This window comes from Rhinoderma darwinii, chromosome 13 (assembly GCF_050947455.1).
Source record: "Rhinoderma darwinii isolate aRhiDar2 chromosome 13, aRhiDar2.hap1, whole genome shotgun sequence".
NCBI classification, from domain to species: domain Eukaryota; kingdom Metazoa; phylum Chordata; class Amphibia; order Anura; family Rhinodermatidae; genus Rhinoderma; species Rhinoderma darwinii.
The window spans coordinates 22,595,510-22,617,058 of record NC_134699.1 but is presented as its reverse complement, the minus strand read 5'-3'; the positions used below and the strand labels follow the sequence as shown (position 1 = coordinate 22,617,058).

General features: G+C 43.3%; 1 protein-coding gene across 2 annotated transcripts in view; it reads left to right on the top strand.

Moving 5' to 3' along the window:
• ERBB2 (erb-b2 receptor tyrosine kinase 2) overlaps positions 1-21,549 on the top strand; it is a 63,412-nt gene that overhangs the window by 32,370 nt on the left and 9,493 nt on the right. For both annotated transcript variants that reach the window (XM_075845960.1, XM_075845961.1), the window contains exons 2-19: positions 5,631-5,782; positions 8,280-8,466; positions 10,627-10,761; positions 11,452-11,538; positions 11,676-11,791; positions 12,758-12,899; positions 13,548-13,661; positions 14,574-14,700; positions 15,312-15,382; positions 16,197-16,287; positions 17,138-17,337; positions 17,717-17,849; positions 17,940-18,030; positions 18,117-18,274; positions 20,327-20,374; positions 20,462-20,600; positions 20,685-20,807; positions 20,892-20,990. In XM_075845960.1, the coding sequence (XP_075702075.1) occupies positions 5,631-5,782; positions 8,280-8,466; positions 10,627-10,761; positions 11,452-11,538; positions 11,676-11,791; positions 12,758-12,899; positions 13,548-13,661; positions 14,574-14,700; positions 15,312-15,382; positions 16,197-16,287; positions 17,138-17,337; positions 17,717-17,849; positions 17,940-18,030; positions 18,117-18,274; positions 20,327-20,374; positions 20,462-20,600; positions 20,685-20,807; positions 20,892-20,990 (2,213 nt within the window). The remainder of the gene's footprint in view (positions 1-5,630; positions 5,783-8,279; positions 8,467-10,626; positions 10,762-11,451; positions 11,539-11,675; positions 11,792-12,757; positions 12,900-13,547; positions 13,662-14,573; positions 14,701-15,311; positions 15,383-16,196; positions 16,288-17,137; positions 17,338-17,716; positions 17,850-17,939; positions 18,031-18,116; positions 18,275-20,326; positions 20,375-20,461; positions 20,601-20,684; positions 20,808-20,891; positions 20,991-21,549) is intronic.

Below are 21,549 nucleotides of genomic sequence, written 5' to 3'. Positions count from 1 at the left end.
CCGCAATAGTCTGGCCAGAAGCGAGTGCGCCTTATTACCTTTGTCGTAATATTTCCTTTTTGTGTATAGTAATGACTTTTCTACCCCCTTCATAGCTAAGTCCTTGAGTTGTGCTCTAGCCTCTATCAATTTCCGTAGTGTCGGGACCGCCGGTTTAATCCCCATTTCTCTCTCCAACTTAGTAATTGTCCGATGGAGAGCCACCCGCTTGGCCCGAGAGTCTCTTTTCAATCTAGATCCCATTACTATGCATTGCCCTCTCATCACCGCCTTATGCGCCTCCCAAAGAGTGGATACTGAAGGAACCGATCCCTCATTAAGTGCATAAAATTCCCGCATATGCCCGGCCAGGCTGTCCCTAAGAGAAGGGGACTTAATCAAAGTTTCGTTTAAGCGCCAATGACATACTCTCGTATTTGGTTTCCCTATCTGTAGGGACACAGAAACTGGTGCGTGATCTGACCAAGAGATGGGGTCTATATTCGCCCCCTGGAGCGCACGGAGGGCAGGGACATTACCAAAAAAGTAATCTAAGCGTGTATGAGTGCTGTGCGTATGGGAGAAGAAGGTATAGGACCTATCACCTGGGTGATCCACTCGCCACAAATCATAGAGCTGGTGCTCTCTAATTAGTTGCCTAAAACGTGTAGAAAGTCCTGTAAGGGTGGGCGTCGGAGTAGCGTGTGTAAGAGAGACCCTATCCATGGACGTGGAGAACGGGACATTAAAATCTCCTCCCACCAGCCATGCCCCCCTAGGAAGCTTCTGGAGTTTAGAAAGGAGTCTACGTAGGAATGGAATCTGTGCGGTATTAGGAGAGTAAACGTTACATAAAACGATGGGCTGTCCAAGCAAAGTCCCCTCTATTATAACATATCTGCCTTTCGGATCTAGATGTGAGGTGTGAACTTGTATGGGGCAGGAAGCTGCTATCAAAATGGCCACCCCCTCCCTTTTGCGACCTGACGAGGCAGAGTACACAGCAGGATACGCCCCTCGGGCAAATTGGAAAGTTCCGGATGAATCTAAGTGTGTTTCCTGCAGAAAAGCAACTTCCGCTCCAAGCGATTTCAACTCCCTGAGAAGCAAGCGTCTCTTCACATTGGAGTTGAGACCCTTGACATTAAGTGTGACAAATTTAACCATGGTCAAAGATGTATGAAAGAGCAAAGAATGATGTGGAAAGTGCGGATGTATACAGCTCACAGTTATGTCGGGGCCAGTCCCATGTCGGTTTCAAAGCAAGCAGTGTTCTGCGGCGTCCTTCTACCTTGGAGGTTCTTGGAGGATTCACTGTCGTCTCAAGTGTTATTTCGGATGAAAGTAGGAGGGGAGGGAAAGACACTGGGGTAAAGACGTACCAGGGAGACAATACACATATCTGCAGTGAGAACAAAGAGAAATGCATGAGATCAATGAATTTCAAACACACTCAGAAAATACTACCAGGGAGAATACTATACCCTGGGGCGGGTGATATTAAAGCAAAAGAAAACTGGTAATACAATATTACCCTTTGCAACTCTCTCTAAAAACAGAGGGAGAACTGCAAAACAAATTACCCCTATCAAAAAAGGAGGTCGGGTCTCAACAGTCGAGGAACCTAGTACAAAAGTACGTATAAATACGTACAGGCCGAGAAAAAACAAAAAGGGGGTGAAAGAGCCAAGTGTATCCCGGGCAATCGCGCCCTGCCACAATTTACGTTAACGAATTAAAGCGAAACAACATAAAATCAGAAATATAATCCTAAATGCATTTTTAGCCTAGGATAGTGCAACTGGCGAAGGGAGCAGCTGGTATGGGTGACCAGGCTCCTTCACATATATTACGGAGGTGCCGTGTATCTGCGCAGCGTCAATCAATTCAAATCAGGTCTTGGTGAACTTCGGGTAGACTGTCGTCTTGGAGAGGTCCTCCGCTTATTTCGGACCGACTGCCAGACTGGAGGTGGAGACGAAGGCGGCAAAGGAGTCTCCCAATTCTGCATCTTGGGCGTTGGTATACCAAGGGAGTCACAGAAATGAGGCAAATCCCCTGGGTACCTCAGGGTTGCAGAAACACCATCTCTTCGGGCTGTAAGGGAGAACGGAAACCCCCATCGATAAATAATATTGTGGTCCCGTAGGGCTGCGAGAAGTGGACGAAGCAGACGTCTTTTCTGTAACGTAATCCAGGAGAGATCCGGGAATAACTGAATCGGCACACCGGCATACTCCAGGTCTTTACGCTGACGGGCTTTAAGCATAATGTCCTCCTTAGTGCGGAAATCCTGGACACAGCAGATGATATCTCTGGGCTGAGATGTAATGGATTTTGGTTTCAGTGCTCTATGCGCTCTGTCAAGCGGTATCCGATTAGACGGGGGTGCACCCAAAAGGTCGTTAAAGATAGTCTCTAACACGATGGGAAGATCTTCAGACCCCGAGGGCTCCGGTATGCCCCTTATCCTTATATTATGACGGCGACCTCTGTTATCCAAATCCTCTAGATGCAGTTGCATATCTCTAATGGACGCCAGCTGGGAGGACACTGAAGACTGTATCACAGAAACATGGCGCCTAGTGGCATCGTGGTCATCTTCTAAAGCCTCCACCCTCGTAGCAATCTGCTGTATATGCTGCGACACCCCCGCCAATTCTGAACGAAAAGCTGCCTTCACTTCTTGTATCATACTCTTAAAGTCCTCTTTAGTGGGCAACTGTGAGAAACATTCCCTCCACATAGGGGGCACATCTGAAGGAAGTGAGGCTGAATCCTCCAGGTCAGAATCTGAGGCATATGCAGGGGCCTGGGCATAGGGGGTCAAAGATGGTGTATCCCCCAGATCGTCTCTCCTCCCCGGCTGCTGGATCGTGGGCCGTTGGGGTTTAGGTGCAGGCCAAATCTGTAGGGCCATTTGTGCTGAGGGCTGTGACATTGGTGGTTCAAGCAGGTGTACTGGGGCCTCTGACTGAGCTGATGCTCCTCGTGGCCTGGCCTCCATTGCTCCTGGGATAGGGGACCCCCTTCCCTGCTGTTCACAGGACGAGGTGGAGGACAGCTTAGGGGAGCTGGGAGGGTGAACTTTAGCCATCCGGCTATTCAGCTTACCCTGTACGTGGGGCACTGTCTCCTCTCCCTGCTCGGACATCTCCCCTTCCTTCTGACACGAGGCTGTCCAAGATGGCTGCGGCTGAGGGAGCGGCGTGGCTTGCCGCCGAAGAAAGTAGCCGTCGATCGTTGGTGGAGCGGCGGCGACCTGGTGCTGTGCTGCAGGGGTGAGTCTAGACCCTTGGGGTCTTTTTTTCCCCATATGAGGCACCTTTCCCCGCTGTAGGCTGCTGGATCTGCGTGGCAGGGCGCGGAGCTCTCAGTTTATGCGACCGGCGCCATCGACTGCTGGCCACGCCCCTTCCATTTTTAGATTTGCTTATGTGAAAGGTAAAGTTTTGCTGTTACCACAACATTCTTAATAAAGGAATTGTTTGGTTGAGAAAACCTATTTTTAAATAACTTATTAGGGTATTCTAAGTTAATGGAAGGGGATCCCCCTTCATGATCCTCATCTATTAGTGGAGAACATCTGCAAATCGCGTCACTAAAGAGCCCCACACGTCCATACATTACACAGACAGTCCATTAACTTCAATAGGAACCATGCAATGCTTCATTTCACCTGTGGTGGCACTCTAGGGAAATTGAACACTTGCTTCTGGGTTCTTCCATAGATAACAGATGATCGATGAAGTTCATAGCAGCATAACACCCTGTGATCCGCTTGTTGTTTGGAGACCCTTCTAACAAAAAGGGATTGTCCACAGTGGAACAGTTTTTAAGGTTCTGAAGATCCTAAAGTCATGTATCTGTCTCATTACACCTAAGTATACCATTAAAGAAAACGGCCGAACATTGAACCAGACATGTTCCCTTTTGCCATTCCATGGATCACTTACGGTTTGCTACATGATGTTATAACCAGACTTACGGATTTCTTGCTTTGAGTCCATCTGGCTCATGTTTGTTGTTCATCTAGTTCAGGATAAATCTCTGAGATCATTTCTATAAACTTATTTCTGGCACAGATAGTAGTCATTCAGGTTAGCAGTGAAGATGGTCCAGGATCCCTAGAGAAACATTATGCTGGTGACTTGGCAGTAATACAGGAAACCAGAGGGAAGTTGTTGGGGACACAGTCAAGCAGATGTCACATAGGTCACTAAAGATATTTCCGGGAGAAAGCCACAGAATTTCCTGACAGCGTGCTGGACACGAGCTGATACATGGAAGAAGAGGCCAGATTTGATTAACCCCTCAGGAAACCACAGCCTTAGAAATGCTGTATATACAAATTAAAAATTATATACATATCAATAACATACAAACATGTGCAACTTGCTCATTTAGCCCAGTTTCCTATATGAGATGACTAAAGGTAGACAATGACTTCTGCCACACAATGGTACCTGACAGGAGTCAGTATGGAGCGGTTGTTTTCCAGAAGAAGACATCTAGTAACTACGTAAAATGTTGACATTACATGACTTATCTTGCACTGATCCTTCGTTACAGCACAGTATTCTGGCATTATTGCATTGAAGGGCTAATCTGTCTCCCAAATTTGGATTACAGTGCTGGTCTTGGCTTCTGGACCCCCACCGATGTAACCATAAAGAGTCCAAATTTGGAATACACGCTCAAGACCTTGGAATAATAGATGGCAACTTCTGCCATACAGTCCTGTCATATGAGCTTCATGTTACTTTGCCGCTAATTTTGTCAGTTCTAATGCTGCTCATCTGTTGCCGTTGTGCGTGATTTACATTGACTACTCTAGGAATGCCACTGTGGCATGATTTTGTGCTGTGCAAATGCCGAGGAGGGCTCCTGCAACTTTTGATGTCTGTTGATTACATACTGTATATACTTTACATGACCATCTGCTTTCGGCAGAACCGGACGACCATCTAATGTGTTATCTGGTGTCCCAGCTCTTACCTGACGGCAGATGTCGGTGGAATCCTTTGTTCTCACGGAAAATAAGCAACCACAAAAGGTGTCTAGCAGCGACTTATTCCCCTCTTCCCATTGAGTACACATACACGCCTGGCCGAGGGGCAAATAGCTGATTTTTCCGGTGAAGTTACTATTTCTTGTTAGGTGGTTTTACATGGAATCTATTTAGATGTTGTTATTAGCAGCAATTCACTCTGGCTCATAGACAGGGGTCCCAAGTAAGGGACCGACCTCTGTGACACCCATGTGCCTTAATAGGGCGTATGGACAACGGTTGATGTTGTATTACACTGCAGTTATAGACGGGATTGTCCATTCTGACTCGGTTTTAGAAATGTTACTAGTATTTCCGAAGAGCAGAGCAAGACTTGGGGTGTACTAGAAGCCAAGAAAGACCCAAAGTGGACATACTAGTAGACTTTTTGCTGAGAAATTAGCCGCTTACTTGTGGCTACCTTTCCACTTGTTCATTCAGGTTCATGCGGAAGATGACTTGGAAAACAGCATTATCTTAGATACTTATTGAGAATAGACAGAGCTCCTATAATATGTAATCTGAAATTCAGAGACAAATTATTGTTCCTTATTGTCAATTTAGTAATATGTATTATTGCATCTTGTGTCTTATTCTGCAGTCTGCACTGGGACGGACATGAAACTGCTTCATCCTTATAACTATCAGAACCACTACCAGACTTTGCGGACTCTCTACCAAGATTGTCAGGTCATCCAGGGCAACTTGGAGATCACCTACCTGAAGGATATCGATGATGTGTCTTTTTTAAAGGTGAGTTTTTCAGGTCATCATAGTACCAGCAGTTCAAATGACTACTGTAACATGTGAATGTGTATATCAAGATTATGTTTATAGGCTGTTACGTGTGCACATGTGATAAGGTCATGTTCACTGCATGTTCTACATGAGAAGATGTTGAGGTCAAATTTACACGGTGTTACAAGTGAACATCATATGTTGAAGTCATGTTTACTGGATAATAAACATGAACAGGTGTAGACATCATGTTTTCAGGTTTTACAAGTGTTAAAGGGTAACTAAACTTTAAAAAACGTTTGACATGTCATAGTGACTTGTCAGAAGTTTTGATCGGTGGACGTCCGTACACTGAGACCCTCACTGATCGCTAAAACACAGCGGCAGAAGCGCTCGGGTGAGTGCTGTGCCGCTTAGTTTCTGATCTCCTTCCTTTGGAATGCCGAGAGAGTGGTGTACGGACTCATAGACTTCTTCTGATTAATTTTAGCAATCGGTGGTGGTCTCAGTGCTCGGACCCCCACCGATCAAAACCTCTGACATGTCACTATGTCATGTCAAAATGTAGTTACACTTTAGGTCATTTTTCCGGCCTACATGCAGGCTGATATATGTGCACATATGTTGGGGCAATGTTTACAGGTTACAAGCCTGTCAAGTGTTGTCAAGTGGGCTTGCAAAAGAAACAATAAACTCTTATCACCCCTTAACACAAAAAAGACACATTTCTAAACTCAGGTCATAAACGACATTTAATGATTCATAGAATTAAAAGTCCCAAACTGAGCTCATGGTCACAGGTTGTGGTTGAGGTTAATGGTAGCCTGTTACCAATTCACAGAACGACCTGCATTTTCTGATCTGGCATTAAGCATTAAGGTAAAGCCCCGCGGAGCAGCGGTGTGGTCAACAGCCCCACTGGCACCCTGTTTGGCACGGTTGTCAAATTGCTCATTATAGGGATTGCCCAGTTTAGAAAATCCTATGTTCAGGATCCTCATCTCTTGGTTAGAGTGGAGAGCAGTTATAAAGAACATCTCTTGTCTTGCATTATACACAAACAACTGATGTGAATGGTCACTGTGTAATGCTTAATTTCCCACGTGGCGGCGCTGCAGGGTAAGTGAACACTAAGGGCTCATGCACACAACAGTAGTCGTGTGCACGGCCTGTGATTTGTGGCTCGGGCGGCAAATCACGGGCTGTGCACATGGCCTCGTACATTCATTTCAATGCGCCTGGACCGCAAAATGCGTCCTTAAGACATGTCCTATCTTTTTCGGTCCTGGCTCCCGGGCAATGCACGGACCGTGGAAACCACTTTCTTGTGCATGGGCCGACAGAAATGAACGCGACCACTATTCACCCGCAGATTTGCGGGTGAATTGTAGCCGCAAACACATATTCGTGTGCATGAGGCCTTACTCTTAGATTTCCCCACAGATCACTGATTTTTTTAGTGGGTCCCAGCAGGGGAACACTTTGTGATCTGCTTATTGATAGGGTACCTTTCTAACAAATAGAGATTATCCAAAGGTGAGAACCCCTTTAATTGCCGCGCATTGTTGCAGGTAAAACGGCTGTTTACATGTAAAATCATACGGCTATAAAGGGTGTATTCATTAATGGACAAACGATTTTTCAGGTAATCAGCCTTTTTACGAGCAACAACGCGCAGCCATTAAAGGGGCTATGTGGGGACCAAAAATTATTAGCAGTGTACTCCTGCAGTATGTGTGTACACTCGCTAATATACATTCTGGTCCCCCGTCGCACTGTTTCTGAGATTTTCATCGATTTTTATAGCGCTGCCGGGGGACCAGAAGTCTAGTTGCACAGTCTCTTTTTGATGACAATACGACTCTTCATCACGTGACCGACCCCGCTGTACTCTATGTACTCGCTGTACTACTGCTTGTATATAAAGTACTGTGGGGCCGGTCACGTGATGAAGAGTCGTATCTTTATTAAAAGAAGACTACAACTAGACTTCCAGTCCCTCGGCAGCGCAATAAAAATCTATGAAAATCTCAGAATCAGCGTGACGGGGGACCAGAATGTATATTAGCGAGTGTACACACATACTGCAGTGGTCCCCACATAACCCCTTTAACAAGACACTTGGCAGCCCTGCCGAACCGGGGCATTGACAACATCTTACCATAAATTAAGTATTTTCCTAACTTTTGACAATAAAAACAGAAGAAATAGCAAGGGCAAGAGGTCTTCTGTGGTCTGCATGGGATTACTTTACACCCTGGTTCACCAAGGCTGATGCAAGTAGGCAAGCAAGGTACGAGCATCGAGCGCACAAGGCTAATGGTCCTATTAAATGGACTTTGTTGATGATGTTGTCCACCCCTCCATTTTGTTATTATAAATGCACCATTGTCATTATTCTGAACTAAAACATTTTGCCATCTAATGAAGGTGTCTAGAATGCCATGTGGATCATCAGTGCAATAGGGCATGGAGGCACATTGTATGACCTGACTAATGTTTGCCATTGTAGGACATAAAAGAAGTGCAGGGCTATGTTTTAATAGCACACAATCTGCTGAGTTATATCCCCTTGGAGAAATTACGCATTATTCGTGGTACTCAGCTCTATCAGGATCGGTTTGCCCTTGCAGTTCTGTCCAACTCACAATCTGGAGGAACGGCTGGCCTGCGAGAACTGCGGATGAGGAGCCTCACAGGTGAGTTGTGTTCATAGGGGAGACACAAACTTATGTGCTTAGGTGAAATTATGCTATTGGGGATTGTATCATGTCTATAGGTCTGTACATGGACCCAAACGGAGGGCCATAGTAAATATCATAACTGGACCATTCTCCTGGAGCTGACGAGACATCCCCAGCTCCATCCTAAGAGAGAAGGACTTGTTCTACTGCTCTTCCTATCCCTCGTAGGAAACAAGGGCATCATGAACCTCGGGCCGATTTGTTTTTTCTTTGTTTGCTACCATTGTGGTACCCAGGGAGAGGAGAAGTAGGCAAGTCATCTTAGAGGCCGTAAACTTAACCCAATTACTATTGCTGCACTTGACTGTTCCCTGCTTTATGGAGAAAGAAACAGCTTTTTGATGTGAAGTTCACTTTAAATTTGCTGAAAACTTGCCTTTGTAAGATGTTTCAAGAGGAGCAGAGGAGGAGACAACTGACCTGGATTATGTATTTGGCTATAACTTTACAAACCCAATCCGCTATTGATCTGATAACCGAAGTATTTTATTTTTACTACCCTAAGGTCTTCCTGCACACTTTGCGTAATTTGGTGCAGAAAATCTGCATTAAAACCACAGATAAATGCTCATAATTCCGCACTTAATGGTGCGTATTTTGACGCATTTTTAGGTACATTTCTATGCGGAAACAGGTGCGGATTTTATGCTTCGGATTTAGGTGTGTTTTTTTAATAAAATTGTCAGATACAATTCTGAGATGGAAACGTAAAATAAATTGTCACTGTGTAGATTTTAAAATACGCACCGCAGGTCAATTTACATGCATAAAAATTCTTCAACGTGTAGATGAGATTACGTGATATCTTAGTTACTTCGTTGGTACGGTATTATGCTGCGGATTTGCTGCAGGAAAATCTGAACTGCAAATTCACACGTAGTACACATCGTGGGCATTTGCCCTAACCCTACTATAATCCTTCTCTTTGCAAAGATGGATCTGAACAGGCTGGAGAATTTTCACATCTGGCTGTCCTTTAAGCTTTATTCCGACGAACGTGTGTGAAATTGGCCGTGAAAAATGGCAGTTTTTCACGCCATTTTTCACGGCCAATTTGCACCCCTGCGGGACCCGTTTACACAGATCCCTCATAGACTTGAGTCTTTTGAGGGATCCGTGACAATGGACAAAAATAGGAAATGTCCTATTTTTTCACAGGCCCTTCACTCGGTCCATTAAAACAACAGCCGTGTGATTAGCCCTATAGAAATACATGCAGCCGTGTGAATAGCGCTATAGAAATACATGCAGCCGTGTGACGGTCGTTAAAAAACACCAAACGTCTGTCTCACGGACACTTAATACGCTCATCTGAATAAAGCTTTATCAAATGAGGCTGTTGGATGTAGTAGACATTACTTTAGCTCTTTCTCTTTTTGGGACATTACTAGTTCATTCCAGTAGTTGAAGGCATTTTTCCTTCTAAACTGATAAAAACATATAAAAATATCAATAAATGATTAAATTGCAAAAGGGAAAAACATGTAGATTGTAATTACAACTGTTTAGGGAGAAATCTTCATTAGATCGACTGTTTAACTCATTCCTCTCTGAAATCCTGCAGTTCTATAGGGTGGAACTCTCTTCAGAAATGTAGGATAATTTTCAATTAGCTACGGATTAGATCTCTACACAAAGAGTATATGTATATGGTGAATTCCTAGCCTGCTTATAATATTTGATGTAAGCCTTATTCGCAGGGGGTCCACAGTCAATAGGAAAAAGTGGCGTAAGTAAACCATACCTGGAATATGCTGCGGTTTCTAAGAAACAAGCAAAATAAATATTTTGCAGGAATAAACTACCGCTGGAGTGGAGAATGCCCTCAAAAAGCATCACTCGCCATGGAGGACCCAGCACATTACATGGAAAGTCCATTGACTTCAATGGGAACTGTGTAATGCTTCAACTGCGGTGGCACTGCAGGGAAACTGTACGCTCACTGCCAGCTTCCCCCCAAAACTCTGTGATCAGATTATTATTGGGGAGCTTTTCTAATAAACAGATTGTAAAAAGTGGACTGCTCTTTTAAGATCCATCAAACTGATACATGTGAGGTTTACTTCTATATAACCTCTTCTAAGTTAATTTATTTTTCCTTGGATACTTCTACAGAGATCCTAAATGGTGGAGTGACCATGGAGAATAATACCCAACTTTGCTTTCATGAAAGCGTCAAATGGCAGGACGTCCTGAGCCAGAGCAACACTTTCCATAAGGATGTGGTTCTACAGAGTGGAAGTCGTCCATGTAAGCGAGCTCGGCTGACATATAGGTTTAAATGTGTCAGGTTTCTACTTAGAGGGGGTACATCGATTTTTCAAGGGGTCAATAAATATCACAACATTACAATGATCTGTAGCGATCAGCTGGCTCTTATTGCAATGAGAACTAGTACCATTGCTGAGGCTGTTTTATTAGGGAAAATCTGAAGGGAAACATAGGTGGATAGCCAGATCACTTAAAACTTATCACCTGAGTCACTTCTTAAAAATGTTGGTTCGAGTTAAAGGGTTGTGCATCATTGCTGTAAATGGACGTGTGGGGTTGTCCAGGATTATAAAAGCATTGCTTTGTTCCAAAAACAGCACCACATCTGGGCATGGGTTGTGTCTGGTATTGCAGCGTATCTCCATTAAAGTGAATAGGGGTGAGCCACCAACCTGTGGACAGGTATGGCACTATTTTTAAAAGATAAGAGCCATGTTTATCTCATGTTGGACCGTTGCTTTAAGTAAACCGTTGGGTCTTCATTGGATGCTTGATATGTAGGTTCATTGATGGCGGCATAGAGAATAGTTCAGCACTTCCACATCACCACTATATCCTCTATGCAGATATCTCCGCCATACATCCAGAATAGTGGAGACTCCTTTAATATTCTTATTCAAGAAGAAAAGTTAGTTGGTGACTCTCCGTGTTTCTTTTTTCTCTGGTAAGGTCCTCCATGTTCAAGCAGCTGTGGATCCTCACCCTCAGGAACAGCTGGATCATGCTGGGGAGAGGGCACCGAGAACTGTCAGATTTGTGAGTGTCTTTCTTTACCCAAACTTTGAAGAGAATGGCTGTATGTTCTGTATAGAAGAAACCTTCTATTCTAACATTGTGATATAAAATGCCGTCCCGGCCTTGGTTTGTGACCTCCGCTCTGTTCTCTGTGCCAGTGACCAGCATTATCTGCCAGAGCGGGTGCCAGAGGTGCAAAGGGAAATATTCCACTGACTGTTGCCATGAGCAGTGTGCGGCCGGATGTACTGGACCTAAGAACACCGACTGTCTGGTGAGAGAACAAAGCCAATATTTCCACAAAGATGGGAAAAGCTTATAAAAAATAAAAATCACAAAATGTAGAACTTCAGAACAGACCAAAAGTAAAGCAACCAATCATAGTATTCTTTTGTATTTTTCTCATTTGCACTAGAGAAATTAAAGGTGTGATGTGGTTGGTTGCTATGATGGACTACTGCTTTACTTTTTGTCTGCACTACTTTTAAATAGAGCCAATAGCAGGGACGGACTGACCAATCGGGCAATGCCGAGGGTCCCAGAGCATTAAGAATGTCCACAGCCCTCTACATAGATATTGCACCACATAGCTTAAGGCCGGATTCACACGAGCGTGTTCGGTCCGTGATACACGGTCTGTGTGTCGGCAGTATTTCCCGGACCAAACACACTGCATGGAGCCGGGCTCCTAGCGTCATAGTTATCTATATGTCCCGTATGTAATCATGTTTTCAGTACGGGACAGTTGTCCGGCAGCGAGGCAGGGACTCCTAGCGTCGTACATAACTATGATGCTAGGAGCCCGGCTCCCTGCACTGTGTTCGGTCCGGTACTTGCGGCCGAAATACGTCCGTCAATTACGGACGTAATGACCTTGTGTGAACATACCCTAAGAGAGGAGCTCCCTTTAAAAAAGCCAATATTGTGTAGTGGGCGTGCAGGAGCCAATGACCCTCTCTACTTATCATGTTATTGTCTAAAAAATCTTCATATGACAAGTACAGTGGGATTCAGTATTTCCTGGGACTACTACTTTATATTGGTGGCAGACGAGATTTTGAGACTTATCTTCCCTATAGAGCAATAAATAAGATGAAGAGGTGACCTCTAGCATTGTCTTGAGAACTTGTCCACCACCCTATGTTTATTTCATAGGGTAAAACATAGTGACAAGTCCCGTTAGTGTCTAATTTTGTTTTTTTAACTAGCAAGTGACCTAAATATTTTTTTTTCCCTACAGGCTTGTCTTAATTTTAATAACAGTGGCATTTGTGAGATGCACTGTCCTCCTCCTACCATATATAACCCACTGACCTTCCAAACAATATTTAACGTAAATGGAAAGCACACTTTTGGAGCAACCTGTGTCGCCAAATGTCCTTGTAAGATGGCTTTATTGATTCTTGTTACTGGGGAAAGTATATTGGTAGTACCCCTTATATTCAGTTATTTCTGAGTTATTTTGGTGTCCTAGATGTTGGGTGACAACCATTACTGGTGTATAGTATAGAGCCAATAGAGCTTGTCACCCAGTTTTCCGATATATATACAGTGAAGGAAATAAGTATTTGACCCCTTGCTGATTCTGTAAGTTTGCCCACTGTCAAAGTCATGAACAGTCTAGAATTTTTAGGCTAGGTTAATTTTACCAGTGAGAGATAGATTATATAAAAAAAACAAAACAGAAAATCACATTGTCAAAATTATATATATTTATTTGCATTGTGCACAGAGAAATAAGTATTTGATCCCCTACCAACCATTAAGAGTTCAGCCTCCCCCAGACCAGTTACACGCTCCAAATCAACTTGGTGCCTGCATTAAAGACAGCTGTCTTACATGGTCACCTGTATAAAAGACTCCTGTCTACAAAATCAGCAAGGGATCAAATACTTATTTCCTTCACTGTATGTATATATATATATATATATATATATATATATAATGTAGATCACCACATGATGGGATTATTGAACTGCTTGAATACAAATCATTGGATGCTACAGAATAACTTTATTTCTGTCACTTAGACAACTACTTGGCCACTGAAGTTGGTTCCTGCACTCTTCTTTGCCCACATGAAACTCAAGAGGTCATGGTAGGAGGTGTGCAGAAGTGTGAGAAATGTGACAAGTGCACTAAAGGTAATTGACTGGTGTTTTCTTAGTTCTGAGTATTGGATGACTAAGGGCTCACGCACATTTCTGTATTATGGATTTATGTAGCCTGGATCTGTAATATGGTGGTGCCCATATCCTTCTATGGGGCTATACTGCTGTACCTTTGTGTGCCTTTAATTTTATACAGAGGCACACAGAAGTTTCTGTAGAAATCTATACGAAAAAGAACATGGCAGTGATTCTAGAGGAGAATATGGAGCCTCATTGAGGAACAATATGGCGGAATACAGACTGCCAATGAGACTGTAATACAGATCCATAGGGACTTCATATACCGTACAAGGTCCGTGCACGCAGCTTTGTCATGTGCATGAGCCCTTACATCTACTTTCACACCTAACCTTCACTATTTAGCTTATTTTTACTCTTTCAAGACTATAGTATCTTGTAGTGCACATGTTGTTTATAGACATTGGATGCAGCCAATTTTTGGAATGAGCCTTTACAAGGATGTAGCCTGTCAGTTCACATGGAACCAAGAATGTCATCAAGCTACACCAATATTTGTGCAAATATAACCTTTTAATGCACTGCTAGTGGCATAATAGAAGGTCTATACAAGTAATGGGTGCATAAAGGCTTAGTAGAGCCGCTAGTCTACTGAAGTGAACATGGCTGACAGGATATGTGATATACTCAAAGCCCTTTCCCACTATAGCATCTTCTAACATTCCAGAAGGCCACAATGGTGGGCGTCCGGCAGCCAGAACCCTCATCACTGCTCCGAAGGAGTAGACATTGTAATGTAATGATGACCACACTTTTACATACTTTTACATACTCCTCTTCTGGATCAATTAGACTTGTCAGAAAAGCGACAGTCGGAAACCCCATTTAGAAGTGCAAAGTTTTATCTGATTCTTTGTTCTCCTTTAGTTTGCTATGGACTGGGAATGGACGTCCTGAAGACGACCCAAGCTATTAACTCCAACAATATCCAGCATTTTCGAGGATGCAACAAAATTGTTGGGAATCTGGTATTCCTTTCTGAATCCTTCCAGAGGTTTGTGGAAGCTTTTGGGTATATATATATATATAATAACACTTTTGATGGGGTATCCCAAACTTCAATGCGGAACATACAGACGGATCCTTAAACCAGGGCTGGGGACCGTGATATGCCAATGGGTCCAACAAGCTCGGGTCTCACCCCGAGTGAGCATGGAGCGTACACGTCACACAACAGGAATGCAATGGAGTACAGTCCCAGAGTGGACAACACATGCTCAGTCCCAGGCATTGTTAGAAGGGGGTACCGTCTCTTTAAGGATAACAGTAGTAATAACAGCTGAATTTCCGCAGGTAAACTTGCTTGCAGAATACAGTGCAGCACTTCAACTTATTTTTAGTCTTGGCACACAGCTCAGCATCACTATGCTAACCACCACATCAGTGTCGTGCTGTGCAATGGGCGCTCACTGGCGCCCGGCACCCCCTCCTGCAATGATGGCAGGGTCTGGTCTCGAAGATGACATGGGCTTTGTAGTTTGGCTGTATAGTCCCTGTCCTGTTTTGTCTATAATGGAGTTTCCTATCTAAAGTGTTGAATTGTGGAGATGAATACACCTGCAAAGTAATGCCCAAATAAATTGATGGATTACATTGATTTTACAGAGGTTCAGATAACACGACCCAGCTGACTGTGGAGGACTTGGAAGTGTTCAGGACCCTTGAGGAAATTACAGGTACTTGATTTGGATGTTTTTAAAGCACTTGTATGAGACAAGAGATTTAGTGCCATGTATCCATTATTAGTATTGCATTAGCTGTACAGAATATTACGGACCAGAACAAGATTACCAATGAGTATATTTAGCAAATTGTTTACCCTAGTTCCCCCAATCTTAGCTTTTTTTAGGATGCCTGGCAATGTTGTGGCTCCATACAACCTCCAAGTTGTACAAGGCAGTAATATGGCACCTATAGAAGTCTATGGAGCCCTACAGTACCTCCGCACGTCTCTGATTTTCTAGAATAACCCATAAATATGCTGTCTATTTGATTGTCCTGTGACATCATACAGTGTCTTAACTTGAAGCACTTGGGCCCTGAAGCAAAGCCTTTAAAAAGGCCCCCAACCATCTGACATCTTTTATAGTACTGTGTCCTCAAATGGGGCAGAGGGACCTTTTAGGCACCTATGGAGTCCAGGGCTTGGGTGCGACTGCCGCCCTCCACCCACTATAGTTATGCCCCTGACATCATACATGAAAAGATTTCCTATAATTTGAACAATTTTTTTGGGAAACTGGAGAAAAAATTCTGATTCGGTCATGACTCGCATAGGAAATTCTCAATCTATTTTTTTTGTTAAAAGCAACTTTTTTCATGCAGATCAGATAAATCTTTGAAGCAACGGGACCACATTTTGTTCGGAATGTTCCCAGAGACAACGAGATTATTACTTCAATTACCATTATTTCTTATATATGTGATAAGCTGTAAACATTGTCCTGTATCTGTAAACCTGTTCCTCCATTCCACATCTTTGTACTGCAGGATATATATACATTGACGCCTGGTCTGATGCACTGAATAGTCTCCAAGTGTTTGAGAACTTGCGTATAATTCGGGGAAGGCTCCTATTTAAGTAAGTGTATTGCATTACATTTCCTAACAAATATGAGGTTATATGATTGAAATATTCTTGTCAACCATCCAAGATTGTCCTGACCGAGCAAGAGAGGTTCCACTAGCCGCATTTTTATTTTGACATGCTGGCTGGCACTGTTATGGGGGCACTCTGGTCCTGATTATGTGGGCTTGGACAGTATTTGAGAACTGTGCTGATGTAATAAAAAAATAACTAAATTGGTAACTATGACTTTAAGGGGAACCTCACATTGAGTGTAATAACTTCTTCCTCTGTCCTATACAAACAATGGTCTATACATTATAGTAGTATTAAGAGTCTTCATACCATAGAGATAGCCCCTGAAGATGCCCTGGGACCTATGGAGAAGGGATTTAAGCTAACGTGGGCACAATCCCCCTTCTTAATAGATTGTATGAATCTGGGCAGGGTTCCACTTCACCGCACTGCAAGGTTGGCAAGGAAGGTAGAGGAGCCGCTTGAGCATCCGGTAGACCTTCAATCTTACAGGGTATGAGATGGGTGGAGGTTATACGAATGCTGGCTTTCTTAGCCCCTGATGAGGGTGTTGGGGTGGTTATCTAGCACCAGGATGGGTGCCACTTTAGAATTTTGCTATGCTTTTTCTATGTCCATCTGCTACTGTTTGTAATAGGACTGTAGAACTAGCCACCAGTATATGTGTACTGTCTTACTGCTGAATGTATATCCAATCGGATGGTTCTTAGACGCTTCTCAAGGAAATGTTATCACTCGGAGCATGATTGTATACCCACCTCATTGAGGCGCAATTCTCTGTATTAAATGCTGTGCCTTATCACATATTACTTCTTGTACCTCTTTGCAGTGGAGCATATTCACTGGTTATCCGCAATCTTTCCATCTCGTCCCTCGGACTGCGGTCCTTGAAAGAAATCAGCAGCGGACTTCTTCTGATAGAGGGAAACTCTAACCTCTGTTTCCTGGATTCTGTGCCATGGTCCAAAATTTTCACGAATTCCAGACAGACTATGCTGAAGACTGGAAACAACCCACAGACTACATGTGGTAAGTCGGGATATAGCCAAGCTCAGCAGGGGACCACTAAACTAACATGTAATGAATGTTCTCCTGCCTCATTTAGAAGCCTTCCACTAAAATATGGAAAGTAACTATAAGGAGGAAATATCTCACTGTTCCCTTAAATCAAAGCTTCACCGACCGAGCATAAATATCCAGAGAGGTGGCCAAGACCACTGATCACCCATCATTACCAGTCAATGTAGGGGAAAAGTATGGCATGATCTTCGGGTAGGAACCTGCAAAGGTTCACACCATCCATGGCAATGGAGTCAACAATCGCTAAGTAGTGGGGTACCTACGGTGCTAAATGCCACCACATGCGTTTTCAAGTTACTTTGATGTAATATTATTTTCTACTTTTCAGAGGAAGATGGGCACGTATGCTTCCATCTTTGTGCCAATGCGGAGTGCTGGGGCAGTGAGGCATCCCAGTGTATCCAGTGTGACGGCCTGCTACGTGGGCTTGACTGTGTGGATTCTTGCAATGTTGACGATGGGTGAGTGTTACTGTTTGAGGTCACACTGAAATTATTATAAAAAACCCTTGTACATAGTACTTTATTATATGAACCGTTTATCTTTTGCAGCGAGCCAAGAGAAATTATCAATGGAAGCCAATGTATAGCATGTCACCCAGAATGCATGCCGCAGAACGCATCTAATACATGCCTTGGCCCGGTGGGTGCATCTGATTCTATATATTCTACATATTTTACAGTACAGTGATGATTAGACATTATAACCTAACACCTTGTTTCTTCCAGCAAGCAGATCAGTGTCTGGAATGTGCACATTACAAGGACGGAGCCACTTGCGTTAACCAGTGTCCAAGCGGAAAAAAAGTAGACTCTTTTGTGCCCATTTGGAAGTATGCAGATAAAGATGGCACCTGCCAGCTGTGCCCGGTTAACTGCTCGCATTCGTATGTGAAACTTTTTTTACATTCATGATTATCGCATGGAGAACAATTAATTCTATGTTGAAAATATGCTGTAAAATATATGCATACTGCGAAATATCCACTTGGGGTAATGAAGCGATATTTATGGGGTTGTAGCTCTTCATGGTTTGAGTATGAAGCTCCATTGTATATCAACAACACGTGATACATACTTTTGTACTACTGTGTTTCTATAGACTAACGCAGAATGTGTGTTAGGGCCGTCCTCATATCCGACACCCTTTAAACGGGGTCTCCAGTATTATAAAAATAAGCCTAGTATAACATCACAGTAAGAGTGATCATACTTAAGGGGGTTGTCTAGGATTAGAAAAACATGGCTGCTTTCTTCCAGAAACAGCGCTACAACTGCCCACAGGTTTTGTGTGGTATTGCAGCTCAGCCCCATTGAAGTGAACGTAGCCGAGTTGCAATACCATTTACACACTGTGGACAGGTGTGGTGCTGTTTTCGGTAGAAGAATCCATGTTTTTCTAATCCTGGACCACCCTTTTAAAATTAGCCCTTGCAAACATGGGTGCAGGGGGGGGGGGGGTGTTGCTTTACATAGATCTGTGCAACAAAATATTGGTTGCGCTATATATATTAAATAAGTGCATGTGCTGTCCCTAAAGTTAGTATTTGGGGACCTTTTTTTCTGTTTACAGAGTATTTTTTAGGTAGAATTAGCGTTTAGTGTTATGTTTTGTACATTTACTGTGGTGTACATAGAAAGCGCCCTGTAGCGGAACTAAAAATGGTGTCCCCCTCTGGCACTTGTCCACACCACCGTGTACCCATATCCAGAGTATAAAGGGCACAGGTTTGTTTGCCCCCACGCACACACACACATACACCTTGTAGGAGAGAATCGTAGTATTAACCCTCTGACTGGTTCTTCTCCTTTGTTTGGAAACATTACATTTTCGAGGGTTTTCCCCACCCAACGGGCACTAGGATGCACTGAGTTGGGGCGTCCTTCTTCTTCGTGGACCCCCTAGAAACATAGGGCTCCGTCTATGGTCTCCTCGTGATTTTTGCTACAATGAGAATGACTTTCATGGGAAAATATTTTCAGCTACAGTGAGAGTTTTTTGCCTTTGCATCTATTCGAGGCATAAGTAAATCCACTAAGGCGACAAGTGAATAGGATTGTGGGAATAGAGTAGCGTGTTCTTATAGAAATGTTCTTCTTATCAGCAAATAAACAGGTTGATAAAACAAAGATAAAATATTGGCAGCTTGTCCTTTCCTTTATGTACTTAAATGGGTTGTACAGCATTGGAAACTTTTTTTTTAAATTCTTTTTAGGCCTAGTTCACACGGAGTATTTTGCAGACAGAAAAAATCTGCCTCAAAATTCCTTCAGGAATTTTGAGGCAGATTTTGACCTGCCTGTGCGTTTTTTCCGCGGCTTTCATTGCGTTTTTAGGGCCGATTTAATTTTTTTTTTTATGTTGATTCGAACACGGTTTCCGCGTCAAAATAAGCGCCAGAAAACTCAGTGTGAACTGGGCCTTAGAGAAACAGCACCACTCTTGTCTATGGACTGTGGCTGGTATTGCAGCTCATTTGAGTAAGAGGGGCAGAGCTTCAATACCACACACAGCCTATGGACAGGATTGGCACTGTTTCTGGGAAAAATGCATACCCTTTTTTTCTAATTTCAGACAACACCTTTAAGGATTTGTGCTCATGAGGCACTTATTAAAAGGGTTGTACAGGATTAGAAAAACATGGCTGCTTTCTTTCAAAAACAGTGCCACACCTGTCCACAGGTTGTGTGTGGTATTGCAGCTCAGCTCCATTCACTTCACTGGAGTTGAGCCGTATCAGACACGACCGATGCGCAAGTGTGGCACTGTTTCTGAAAGAAAGCAGCCATGTTTTTCTATTCCTGGACACGTTTCATACATTCACTTCCAGCTTTGACAGTCTTAATTGCAAACCCACCTATTAATGCAGTGATTTAAGAGCAAGTCTCGGTTCAGGGGGCACTTTTGATAGTAAAATTTCTTCCTTTTTTTTTCTCAGGTGTGATAAACAAGACGATAAGGGGTGCCCCATCATTGTAAATAACAGGTGAGTGCCCATGTAGGGTATTACATAGTAGACTTTCCTTGAGTCTATATGTCGTATGCTCTTATCGTGTATCGCCTTCCTTCACAGCCAAACCTATATGATAGTGGCAGTGACAGGCAGCGTCTTACTCTTGATGACAGCGGCAGTCATCCTTGTGTTGGTCATCAGGCGAAGCAGTCAATTGAAGAAGAAGCATACTTTAAAGCGCATACTTCAGGAACATGAGGTGCGAGGGTTAGGGCATGATGTGGAATAGTGCAGATCGGTGATAGACAAAACCTTATACACAGTCATTTTATTCTTCTTCTAGCTGGTGGAGCCTTTGACTCCCAGTGGAGCGATGCCTAACCAGGCTCAGATGAGGATCCTCAAGGAAACCGAGTTGAAGAAGATGAAGATTTTGGGGTCCGGTGCATTTGGCACTGTGTATAAGGTAGGAACATTTTATTTCCATAGAAGAACATTTCTGGCCCATTCTAGGGACGTGGATCTGAATCTGAAATTGCAAATATTTTAGGGCATATGGATCCCGGATGGTGAGAATGTAAAAATTCAGGTGGCAATCAAGGTATTGCGAGAGAACACATCTCCAAAAGCCAACAAGGAAATCCTGGATGTGAGTACTACGAAATGGTATATGTGGATGGGCGGCACTGTGAATGATCTACTACACCTTATTTCCAGTGTAAAACTAAAGCAGATAACTTAAAGGAGCAGTAAACCTAAAGTCTTACAAATATCTCCGCTAACTCCTAACTCAACCTGTGTCAGGCTTTAGGTAAATCAAGCGTAATAATTGTATAATGAAAAATTCCACAACTTTCTAATATACTTTGTATTTCGATTCCTAACCATTTTCAAGATCACTGTTTGCTGTTTAGATGTTATAGACCTACTACATACCATAGTATACTGGACACAATTGCAGCAAACTGTCAGCTGTGAGCAGTGTTAGGGTATGTTCACACGCAAACGTAATATACGTTTGTCGCGGTGTCGATTACGGACGTAATTGGCGCTGTTTTTCAATGGAGTCAATGAAAAACTGCTCCAATTACGTCCCAAGAAGTGACATGCACTTCTTTGAGGCGGCCGTCGTCTTTTGACAGCGGCGCGTAAAAAAAAAGCCTGTCTGCACAGAACACCGTAAGACCCATTGAATTCAATGGGCAGAT